Source organism: Musa acuminata, chromosome BXJ3-3 (genome assembly GCF_036884655.1).
Source record: "Musa acuminata AAA Group cultivar baxijiao chromosome BXJ3-3, Cavendish_Baxijiao_AAA, whole genome shotgun sequence".
Lineage (NCBI taxonomy): Eukaryota > Viridiplantae > Streptophyta > Magnoliopsida > Zingiberales > Musaceae > Musa > Musa acuminata.
Window position 1 is genome coordinate 16,680,985 of NC_088351.1, and position 11,922 is coordinate 16,692,906.

Sequence of the window (11,922 nt, forward strand, 5' to 3'; positions counted from 1 at the left end):
TCGAGCATCACAAGGGTTCGATCTGATTTATTACTGAAATCACGTATCAAACCAGCTCGAAATGGATAAAATATGGAAAACACGGTTCCTTTTTTTTGTTTTTGAATAATAAAGGACATTCTACTGAAAAAATCTTCTAACATCTTTTACCTCATATTTGTTTTTGTCCTGGATAAAAATGACTTCATACTTCTACTTAAATGATTAGATGTTATTCAAAAAATTATTAATTTTGATAATTAATTATCATATTTTTTTAAAAAAATAAAAATCATATAAAATCATATCCTACTGATTTTAAGATGATTAATATACTTCTTTATTTTTTTTAAAAAATTATGATAAAATTAATTATTAATTTTTTTAAAATATCATATATGACCAAACCATCTTGGTAAAAGATTAAATATATTTTTATCCAAGTTGAAACATACATGGGGGCACCCATTAGAGTTTTTCTCGATAAAATATTTAATAATAAAATAATTTATGATGGCCAGGTCGTTTCCAGAAACATTGCCATCGACTGAACCTGGTGGGGTCCAAGTCGTCTACCCGTCAAATATTTCTGAACCCATCGCCGGTGGGACCTGGTGGGTTCCCCCTGTTATCTTTTTAACATTCTGTTATTATCTTAAAAAAGATTGATAACGTCTTACATAATCGAACTGATGACCCGGTCCGGTTTTAGAGACATTTCGTCGATTGAACCGCGGCCTGGTGATTTCTGCCCATAAAATATTTCTGAACCCATTCGGCGGAGAGCCCTGGTGGGTCCCAGAATCCTCTCCGCTCTTTCAAATTCTCTCTCTTCCGAACTAGCCGTTACTCGCACCACGACGTAGTCCACACCACCGCCTCCCACGTTCCCCATCCCTCACACTCCCACAGCTTCTCCGGAGCCGCGCTTTAAAACCCTTCGTCTTCCTTCTTCCCTTTCAAGAAAACGTCTGCTCCCAACTCCACCACATTCCTCGCTCTCTTCCAGTCTTTCCCCTCTCTTCGCTCCCAATCGCCCTCTGCAAATCATTTAACGCCGGAGATGTTCACCGAGGGGCTGGACGAGACGGCCATCAGCTGGGTCAATCAGGTCCGCTCAACGACGCTCCCTCTCTCTTTCCATCCTTCATGAATTACTCCTCTGTCTGCGCTTTTGAAGATGCTTTCTTTTCATTTGATCTCGCTTTGGATCTTTCCGGATGGTGAGATTCGTCGGCCCCGTGTCGGATCTCGGTCATTTGTGGTTCTGGTGGCGGACTTGTTTCCTTTCAAGGGTTTCTTGAAATCCGTCTCTTCTTGGTCCTTTGCGGTTGCATCCCGATGTGTGATTATTTGATGGAGTTCTTGTTTCTTTCCGTTCGATCTTTGATGCGTGCCGCCTCTCCTGGTTTCGATTGCTGCACCAAGTGTAAAGCTGGGTCCTTTCTTGATCTAGCTTTACCTGGTGGATCCGTCCTCTCTTCCTTCTTGTCTTTATTCACGTTCTTGGTGGCCGGTCTTCTTGTCTCTGGTTATTATTGCTCAGTATCTGAAATATAGCTGCTTCTTTCCATGTAACTATGGAACCCTAGCAAATACTTCCTTCTTATGGAGTTCTGATTTCCTACATATGCATGAACGGTAGCAGGGATCAGATGTTGCTCAGAAACCTCGATCTCCTCTGGTAGAGAAATATCCCGTGGAACCGGTCCCTGAACAACGACTGCTCTCCAAATGCAACAACTTTCTGTCGCCGAAAGCATTGCCCCCCGTAAAATTCCACTCGAGCTTGCTAACTCCGCACTCGCACTTGTTGTCTGATTCGGACGAAGATGAGAGTGTAGCTTCTGTTCCAGAGGACTACTACGCCAATTACTCCGACAGCGACTCCGATCTCTTTGGGAAGCCAGGTAAGAGGAGTTGCGAGGAGGAGATATTGTCAGGTGAAAGTTCTTGCTACGAGCCAGTCAGAGAAACAGATGGCAGACAGCGATCTACTTTAGTTCGAGGGCTTTCCAAGGAGAACCTAAGAGTAGATGTAGCAGCAAACAATTCTTGTAGAGGTGATGAGGTGAAGTCCAAGTTCAGCGCTAATAGAAGCTCTGTCTCAGGTGCCATCGCCCAGAATCATGAACAAGATGGCTTTCCCCATTCACGTGTATGACCTACTCCTTTAATTTGAATCTCAATTATAATTTGATCCACAGCCTGTAACACTTGTGCTATAATTTGATCCATTCACGTGTATGACCTACTCCTTTAATTTGAATCTCAATTATAATTTGATCCACAGGTCTGTAACACTTGTGCTAATCTGACAATAGCTCTGTTTTCATTTCAGGTTCATATTTTAAATGAGTTCATGGCTGAGAAATTTCAAGAACTCGGAACACCCAGTGCACCTCCCATTGTGGGGAATGGAAGAGAATCAGGCAGCCTAAATTTAAATGGTAAGGAGCAGGTCATACTCATTACATGAAGGAACTGTTTATGGCATGTGGTGACACCTAACAAATGAAATTTGCCCATTAGGTGAAACCAAGGTTAATTTAGGCACTGAGGTCTCTTCAGATTTTTCAATACTGGCACAGAAAGTTGGAGAAATTCCAGCAGGGTATGGAACATGTTTCTTAACAATTACTTCATTCATGTTGGCATATATATTTTTCAAATTAATTTTGCCTTATTAAACGGATTGTGTAATACAGAGCCATACCTGTAGAAGGAGATATGCAGATTCCTCTCTGGCAAACAAATATTGCCTCCCATATGCCAAGCTACAATACTAGGTTTGCCTAACAAGTTCATGTTTGAGGCCCTAGGAAAGACTTCTTAGTTTCCCAAGTACTTTGGTGTAGCCTACATATAAAATAAAAATCATAAGAGTACATTTTGTTGCCCATTTGTGCTAGCAGTGTTCAGAGTGCATGGCAAACATTTATTGCTTATGATGCATGTTTCCGATTGTGCCTCAATGCATGGGCAAGAAACTGCATGGAGGCTCCAGAGTTTCTTCGGGATGAGTGCATGGCTCTGCGCAATGCCTTTGGGTATGAATTAACTAGTTTATGGAAGCTCTACATTTGGTGGTAAAATATGGTTCTCACTTTGTGTAGCTTGGTGTGATAAGTGACATATCTCATCATCGTACAGATTGCAAACCTTCTTGCTGCATCCTAGGGGCCAAACTCAAGGAGAGGGAAGGCATGCTGATAGTAAAGAAGGAACAAATGTCATTAAGGGTCGGAAAATGATTGGACAAGTGGAAATTGAAGGTAAAGCCTTTTGAATATGATTTCACTAGGAACTTGTGATGACAACTTATGACTTGATTCACTTGCATTTCCATGTACAGTCACACCTCAAGGCATTTTCTTGACTAATTTTTGTTTTAGAAATTGGAGAATTGGATCAAACATCAGCTTTCTTGAAACAACAGAAAAGTTATTGAGGTTGATTTTTATATAGACACTAAATGGAATCCATCTTTCTTTCTACTTTAAGAAGATGAAGACATCCTTTAGTTCTATTTGATTTTTTTTTTTTTTTTTAAATCATACATAGAGTTCTTACAAAAGTAGGTATCAGTCTTGAGAGTAACATCCCTCAATTGTATAATATATATTCTTGCAATATAAAATGTGAATTTTCCTTTCTTTTGTAGTGAAACGGATCCGCATCATACCTCAAAGAAGAAAGCTGCAGCCTACCTCTTCGTATCGAACAATATATATGCAAATGGGAGCTGAATATGTCAAACACATGTCAGCAATTTTAAAAAGTCAAATAAATTCATTAAGAGCAACTGCTTCCCCAGTTTCTTCTGAAGGTTATGAAACTGAGCATTTATCCTATTTTTGTCCCAGAATTTGCAAATAGTCATTAAAGATGCTAACTTCTTTTTACTAACTTCAGACACTCTGTCATGTATATTACAATTGAAGAGCTCTAGTGAAGATGCACTCACAGAATCAGGTTCTAGTGTGTGTTTGAAACCTGGAACTGGTGATTCTCATATATTGTAAGTCCAAATTAATAACTACTATATATGTACAGTTTATGTTTACTTGCTATATGCATTAACATGAGATGCCACTAGTTTTATGTTCTGTACAAGTACACGCTCAACAACTGATCTCTTTTCAGCTATCCTGAGAGTCAAGGAGATGCACTTTTGATTGAAGTCCATAATATAAATAGAATTATCCAAGGTCGTGCCACAGTACCAATATCATCACTGGCTGAATGTCATGTATGCATCTGTTCTACCATCTTTCTAATAGGTTCTTCTGATTTAATAATTTTACTATCATCACCAAGCTTACTTTTATAAGATGCATGCAAATGAAGCAGGGAGAGATGACTAGATGGTGCCCTATATACTTAGAAGATCATGTCTGTGTAGGGAAGGTTCAAATCTCAATCAGTGTTTTTCACTCTTCGGACAAGATGACTTCCACCAAGGTGGTTATTTTTGTTCTTTTTGAGCATACAACTGCCAATTTTTTATTACATGAACAGGTCTGGGCATCATAAGAGATCCTGATCTATCAAGATTGTAACTCTTCTAAGTCTTTTGAAGTCAAATACCGAGGCCAAATATCAGGATGATTTTTGGCACATTCTAATATGACCTTGAATTTATTCCACTATCGATAATGGATGACCAGATTACTTGTTTCTTAGATGTTGCAGGGTGGTCCAGTTGTCGAAACAATGATATATGACCTAGTACTTGAGGCAACAATGCGAGCTCAGCATTTTCATTCAAAGAATTTACATATACATGGTCATTGGAAGTGGCTTTTGAATGAATTTGCTGATTATTATGGAGTAACTGATGCATATACAAAGCTGAGGTAGTTGAATGTCTGAGTTAATGAATATAATCACATACATCCTTAAAATACTAATATGTCTATCTTTTGTAAATTTCTTAGGTATCTTTCATTTATCATGAATGCTGCGACACCTACAAAAGAATGCTTAGAGCTTATATATGAGCTCCTTTTACCCATCATGAGAGCTCGAGGTGAAAAAAATTTAACTAGACAAGAGGTATTGTTCTACAATCTACAATATGCATTGTTACCTAAAACACTATCTCTGGTTATGCAATGCATGCTTGTGAAATATTTGAAAAAGAAAACTTTTTAAAGAATCAAAAAACAAAAAGTCATGGCTGGTTGTCCGCCTGTAAGTTTTTTGTAGGTGTCACTCTATATGTTAATTTAGACCTACATTTACCATTTGTTTGGGACGTTGACATACTATGACCAAGCTTCAAATATACCATCCAGAAAGAGGTTTGCAACATGATTTGATCTATCGTTATGTAAATTGAACAAATCATCATTATGACTGCTTACAGTGTGACCTAGTTTTTCAGTTTAAATTGACCAAATGACTCTTGCACAAAAAATTTGGAAAATATGTGTATTATTGTAAGCTGGTAGGTGATGATGTGCAACATTTGATGCATCTGTTGTTCATATGCCAAAGTAAGGATTAAATTATTATGCAAGTAATAACTCAAGGTAATGTGCAAGAAGTTTCTGACATGGTCTTTTTCCACTGTTTATTACAGAGAAGCATTCTACTGGATTGTGAAGATCAGATCAACAATTTGTTGGCAACTACTTTTGAGAACTACAAGTCACTAGATGAGCTTTCACCAACAGGCCTAACTGACATTTTTGGTCCAATTCCGGAATCTGCTGCACCAGCCTTAGTGCCTGCTGTACAGATATTCACTCTTCTGCATGATATCCTGTCTCAAGAAGCTCAAAATATTTTAAGAAATCATTTGCAGGCAAGTTATGAAAATGAATGCATTTAGCTAGTCAAAATATATCTGGCAATACCTTCAAAATTCTATACAATATGTTGCAATTTTATGTGTCCCTTTGCTTGTGATTTCATAGGTCTCCTCTCAAAGATGGAAATATCATAGATACTCCTCTAATGCTTGTATTGATTTAACCCTTGTTAAAAACTTCATGAAGATCCTTCCAAATTTTACATAATGTGAGCATATACAAAAATACTGGGCACATATGAAATAAGTTGAAAATCATAAGAGCTTGTATTTGCAACTCTAGAGAAGCATACATGATATTGTACATGTTTTGAAGGTACTGATGAGATGGACCCAAAGATGTTAATATGTTATTTTCCATTTATTAATAAACTTGTTGTTTACTCAATAAGGTTATTACATTACATTAATCAGAAATTCCATTTTTCTGTTACGAGTATAGAGGTATTTTTCTTGTTTCCTTTATCTGATATAATTACAATATCTTGTTGTTTGGATAGTGAATTTTTTAATTCCTCTGGACCTTCTAGGAGATTCACCATATTGCTTTTGTGAGGCTTAAATCATACCTAAATCTTGTGCTACAGATTGCTGCAGCAAAGCGGTGTAGGCGGCATATGGTAGAAACTGATGAATTTATGTCAAGCAACTGTGATGGACTCTACGCAGACCCTATGACCTTCTCAACAGCATATCTCAAAATGAAAATGCTATGCATTAATATAAGCAACGAGATTCAAGCAGATATCAAGATTCACAATCAGCATATATTTCCTAGGTATTCTCTTGTTTAGCCATCTCTGGGACTTTTAACAGAAGCAACCTTAGTGGATTTAGTTGCATGATGATACTAACAAAAGAACTGTTGATGCCCCCTTATTGTCAGTTCCATAGATCTGCCAAATATTGCTGCTTCTTTATACAGTACTGAGCTCTGCGAAAGACTCCGAGGGTTTCTTGCAGCTTGCCCTCCATCCAAGCCCTCACAGCATGTGGCAGAGCTGCTGATTGCAACTGCTGATTTTGAAAGAGATCTTGAGTCATGGAACATCAGGTAAGTTATATTAGAATTAATTAGAAATATATTGATGGATAAATACTTATGCTGCTTTTATGGTTTTTGGCTGTGTGTATTTTCAAACTTGGCTAACCAAGATATAGTAGTCAGCTGCATCAGCAATGTAGTTCTAATATTAATCTATCTACACTGTCTTCTTCAGGCCAGTTCATGGAGGGGTTGTCTCAAAGGACTTGTTCCATGACTATATCATGGTTTGGATCCAAGACACGCGGCTTCAGTTACTTGATCTTTGCAAGACAGAAAAGGTCTTTCTTTGCATTCATATTTTCTTTGGCCTTGCATTTTCTGAAATTTAATCAATAGGAATTAATATGAGTGATTTATAGTCTGGCAATAATCAAACATTGTCATTATATTCAGATATCTTGGATGCATGACTGGGAAAACAATCATTCATCTTTTATTGTATATAGTCTTTGCAGGTACCATGGTTAGATGTATCCACAAATTGTGCAACGTCACCATTTGTTGAGAACATATATGAACAGATTAGAAAAAGCATAAATGAGTATGAGGTGGTGATAAGTAGGTGGCCTCAGTACTTGTTGGCTTTAGAGAATGTAAGTGATAATGGTTATTTTTTTGCCCCAGCAGTAGCTGCTGCAATGCAATCATCTATTTGTATTTATTCTGGTTGGTATGCTTCACAATCATGCAATCATATCACTCTTAGGCTCTTGCTGACATCGAACGAGCAGTCTTCAAGGCACTAGAAAAACAATACCGTGAGATCCTTGTACCTTTGAGGGATGGGATTCCAAAAATACTCGAGAAGCAAGTGCAGAAGCTCACAAGGCGACAGCCTACTTCTCCTTATGTCGTACCCAGTCAGGTGAGTGTTCCATGTCTAGATTTCAAATTTAGGTGAAACATCAAGACTGCTGCTAATACAATAACTATTTTTTTTTGTGTTCTGGCAGCTGGGAATCTTTCTTAACACTGTTAAAAGAATCCTTGAAGTGCTACATCCTGGAGTTGAGGATTTTTTAAAATGTTGGGCTGCATGCTTGACAATTGAGGATGGAAATACAATTTTTGGAGAGCAAATGAATGGAATCACAGTAACTCTGAGGAAGAAGTACAAGAAGTACATGCAAGCAATTGTGGAAAAGCTTGTCAGCAATGTAAGTGTCACTTTAAACATTCCCTCATTTCACTTGCCTCTTTATAGTTTGGGTGTTTGCGAGCTGTACATAAATAAGTCTTGGTGTGACATTTTGCAGGCACAAGCAAACCGAACCACGAGGCTCAAAAGGATTCTCGAAGAGACAAAAGAAGCAGAAGGTGAACCCGAGATTCGTGACAGGATGCAGACCTTGTGTCTGCAGCTATCAGATTCGATACACAATCTACATCATGTGTTAGCTAGCAGGATCTTTGTTGCAATTTGTCGTGGTTTCTGGGATAGAATGGGACAGGTATGTGGAAGAAAACATATTCACTATAAACAAGAAATGGAACCGTCTTTCCAACTTATAACTTGTGTTTCATCAGATTGTGTTGAGCTTTCTTGAGAGCCGAAAGGAGAACAGAATATGGTATCGAGGATCCGATTATGCTTTAGGGGTAAGCAGTCATTTGTTTATACTTTCTACTAAATGAAAAAGAGTGTCTTGGTATATATATCTTTGCTCATGTGGATTATTGATGACATGCAGATTTTAGATGATCTGTTTGCATCTGAGATGCAGAAACTGCTCGGGAATTCTCTGCGAGACAAGGACTTGGATCCACCTCGAGCAGTGATCGAAGCCCGGTCCATCCTCTGCTGAAACTTCAACCGCGATCGGCTATGGAAATCCCAATCAATCAAATTGTTCGACAGCAGAAGTTTATGCTTTTGTTCATTATATTAATTGGTAAGTAAGAAGAGATGAGGCACTTTTTCGTAATTGTGTTATAGTCATTCTTTACTGTATTATATAGTCTTGTCATTCTTTATCAAGGAACAAAGAGATAAACAAGCATATCCATTCTTCTCTATGTACATTGCCTTTCTCTTAAATGGAGGGTGAGATGCTCAAAACAAGGCTTCTTCTCACCAGTGTAATAAACCAAGTAAAACAACAAAGCTGGATCAACGTCTTTTACAAATTGGAATTGGATACGAGTAAGTTCAGCTCAGTTTGCATGTGGGGGGGACCCAACTCAGTTTACATCCCATATTGCACAGGCTTGTTTCAGGGATTCCAGATTCTGAGAACACGGAGCTGAAACGGCAAACGAGCCACTGCCTTCCACTCGCTTTGCAGCTCCGGTGACAACCCACCAACGGGCACAATCAGGTTTTTGCTTAACCAACAAGTATCAGAGCCTTGTAATCACAAAATTGGTGCCACAAACACAGTCATGTTTTTGCTTAACCAACAAGTTCGAATAAAGGTTGCGTCTGTGGTCGGCTCGCCCCAGGATGCAATTTTCTCCTGCTTTGGTTCCTTAGACATTATATTGCCACACTCTTCTTCCTTATACTTTGGGTTAACGGAGCATTTCCTTTGGATCCGCGCCTAAGCGGTCTGAGCGTCATCCGAAGTCGAAAGAGTAGATTTTTAGACAGGTGAAGTAGCTAGAAGAACAAAACAATACTAATAAAGCATGTATTTTCTTTTTAATGATTTTGGTCATTACTGAAGCCATCTTGTTGAACATACATCAAACTCAAAATCACAAAACAGAAGTAAATAGGAGAAAAGTGAGTAAAAGATGTATGGTGGACTTTATTTACTAAAATTTGAGGTAAAAAATCTCTGCTCATCCATCGCCAGCCATGGGCAAGAGAAAAAAGAACCTGTCGTTTGCTGTTGGAGCTTCCACTAGTGCACTCCACAGAGGATGGCTTTGTCAGTGTCTCCCGAAGACTGAGCATCTCTGCCCCAGCTCTCTCTGTTGGAGCTCGGCTCGCTCGAATAGGAGTAGAGTTCGCATTACAATACTGATGACCAAGCATGTGTTGTTTTCTTTTTAATGATTTTGGTTATTACGGAAGCCATCTATACTTGCTTGTTGAACGTCAAACTTAAAATCGCAAAACAGATGTAAATAGGAGAAAAGTGAGTGGACTTTATTTAGCAAAATTCAAGGTAAAACTCTGCTCATCCCCATCATATATGGGCAATAGAAAAAGAACCAGGGTATTCCACAGAGGATGATATGTCACACAGAGTCTCCTGTGACCGAGCATCTGCCCCAGCTCTCTGTTGGAGCTCGAATAGGAGCAGAATTCGTCGTTTGGTCTGGTTCTTTTCGTCTACATGTTGACTGAAACAGTAAAGTCTAATATGCAACTTGCACGTACACAACTTTATGACGTACATGATGGTTAAATTGTTTGTACATTTGCATGTCAAAAGTATACATCCTTTATTTGCACGTACACAACTTTATTTGCATGTCAAAAGTATACATCCTTGGCAGAGGGAGGAACTGGGACCAGACAAGTCAGTATAGGAGCTCAAAAACAAACTTATGCAACTACAGTACCCATGTAAAAAATTATGTGAAATTGGAAGCATAAATTTGTGTCAAAACATAGATTAAAAGGGTGTGGAATGCATATTACGTGACAAAGCATTGGAAAGTCAACCCTATCATAAACTAGAACATTCAAGATTAGTGCATTTGGAATGACAAATAGTTTGACACTTGCACAAATGATGCAACACATAGCACAAGAGCATTTTAACAGTTTTAGCAAAATTCCCAAATAACATTAACCTTGATCATTTTGAGCTGCTATCTATAAATAAATAGTAAAAGGAGCAGCACAGCTTATGGTTTGGCAGCATAATTGTGTCAGCAAACAGGCAACATTAGTAGGTGTGTCATTTTTTTTCAAGAAATTTCGATCATCATAATACAAAGTTCCAATTTTCAGATGGGCTAGTAGTAAGTAACTATACAAATAATTCAATATCAACAAACAAAATAATTGAAACCGAAGAAACTTAAAAAGTCAGATGAAACAATTAACGAATACATCTAACTCACAAACCAAAAATAACCTGCCAAGTTATTTTCATCGAAAAGGAAATCCTACATTTGTCAAAAATAAGTAGTTAAATCAAATGAAGTGATGCAAGGTTTAGTATACCGTAAATTTAGGAAGCCGGATTTTGTAAACATTGACGAGCTCCATCATAAGATCAAACAAATTAGAAAAGGCAGCTATCTAACATCATACCAGTAATCAAAGAAAGAGTCTTCTGCTCTATAAAAAATGGCTATTGCACTCCGAACCATTGTATCAAGGATGATAGGAGGCAAAGGACTCGTAAATTTACGCATCAGAAAAAACTAGGGGTATCTTTGATAGTCTGATAGGACAAACTAGTCGTAAATGTAATAATACCTTTCGAGAGCGACTATGTAATAATTTCAGCACATTCTTGAAATTTAATTAGTTACGGAGAAACCTACCCATAATTTCAATTGATGAAACAGAATAGGACATCAGTCGAGCAAAGAAATGGTTGCTTGTTCAGAAACTTCAAGACAGAGTTTGGACACTTTTAAAAGACACAAAAGCGTACAAGTTTTCTAGTTTCCCACAGGAAAGCATTTCTTACTACAACTCATTGCATCTGTGTAGCCTACAAAAGTTGCAAGCTAATACCACCTATAATAAAACTAGACAACTTAGATTATACGCACAGGTCTGTTTTTGGAAACACACGCATCCGTTGATGGTTGATGCATAATTGATAGTTAATAATGATTCTACAATAATAAGCGGATGATACCTTGTCACACGCATCCTACGCGAGAAACTTGCTTATCGCTCCCAAGGAAGGAAACCACGGTTTTAAGATCATATCTTTCTGAAAGACTCATCAATTAACTAGACTTGTCAAAAATTTGAGAAAGTACTTGCCAGCAACAGTAAAAGAAATAAAAAGCTTTCAGACCTGTAAATCCATAATGACGTTGAGATATTACACTGTGTAAGAAGCACAAAAACAGAAAGCCAGAAGAAAGCACGAGTTACCTCATGCCATCCAAGGATGACATAATCACCTCCAGAGAGTCCTGAGCCAGAAAAGTCAAT

General features: G+C 38.0%; 1 protein-coding gene across 12 annotated transcripts; it reads left to right on the forward strand.

The window, feature by feature from the left end:
• The first annotated feature begins 901 nt into the window (after nucleotides 1–901).
• LOC103978189 (uncharacterized) lies at nucleotides 902–9,251 on the forward strand. Of its 12 annotated transcripts, none has more exons than XR_010494988.1 (24): nucleotides 903–1,090; nucleotides 1,625–2,137; nucleotides 2,321–2,429; nucleotides 2,512–2,593; nucleotides 2,688–2,768; nucleotides 2,895–3,029; nucleotides 3,133–3,254; nucleotides 3,644–3,808; nucleotides 3,895–4,000; nucleotides 4,126–4,231; nucleotides 4,330–4,443; nucleotides 4,666–4,838; nucleotides 4,920–5,037; nucleotides 5,567–5,791; nucleotides 6,385–6,575; nucleotides 6,684–6,851; nucleotides 7,018–7,123; nucleotides 7,292–7,438; nucleotides 7,552–7,710; nucleotides 7,799–8,002; nucleotides 8,102–8,296; nucleotides 8,373–8,444; nucleotides 8,537–8,737; nucleotides 9,052–9,251. XR_010494988.1 is itself a non-coding variant. In XM_065142767.1 (23 exons), exons 1-23 carry the CDS (start codon nucleotides 1,043–1,045, stop codon nucleotides 8,648–8,650), a joined length of 3,444 nt encoding a protein of 1,147 aa, XP_064998839.1. In that variant the 5' UTR covers nucleotides 902–1,042; the 3' UTR covers nucleotides 8,651–8,883. The 12 variants fall into 12 exon arrangements, 10 of the variants coding, with proteins under 10 accessions (XP_064998839.1, XP_064998841.1, XP_064998838.1 ...); XR_010494987.1 differs by lacking the exon at nucleotides 9,052–9,251 and adding an exon at nucleotides 8,825–8,883; XM_065142767.1 differs by lacking the exon at nucleotides 9,052–9,251 and having other exon boundaries at nucleotides 902–1,090; nucleotides 7,301–7,438; nucleotides 8,537–8,883.
• Nucleotides 9,252–11,922: the final 2,671 nt, after the last annotated feature.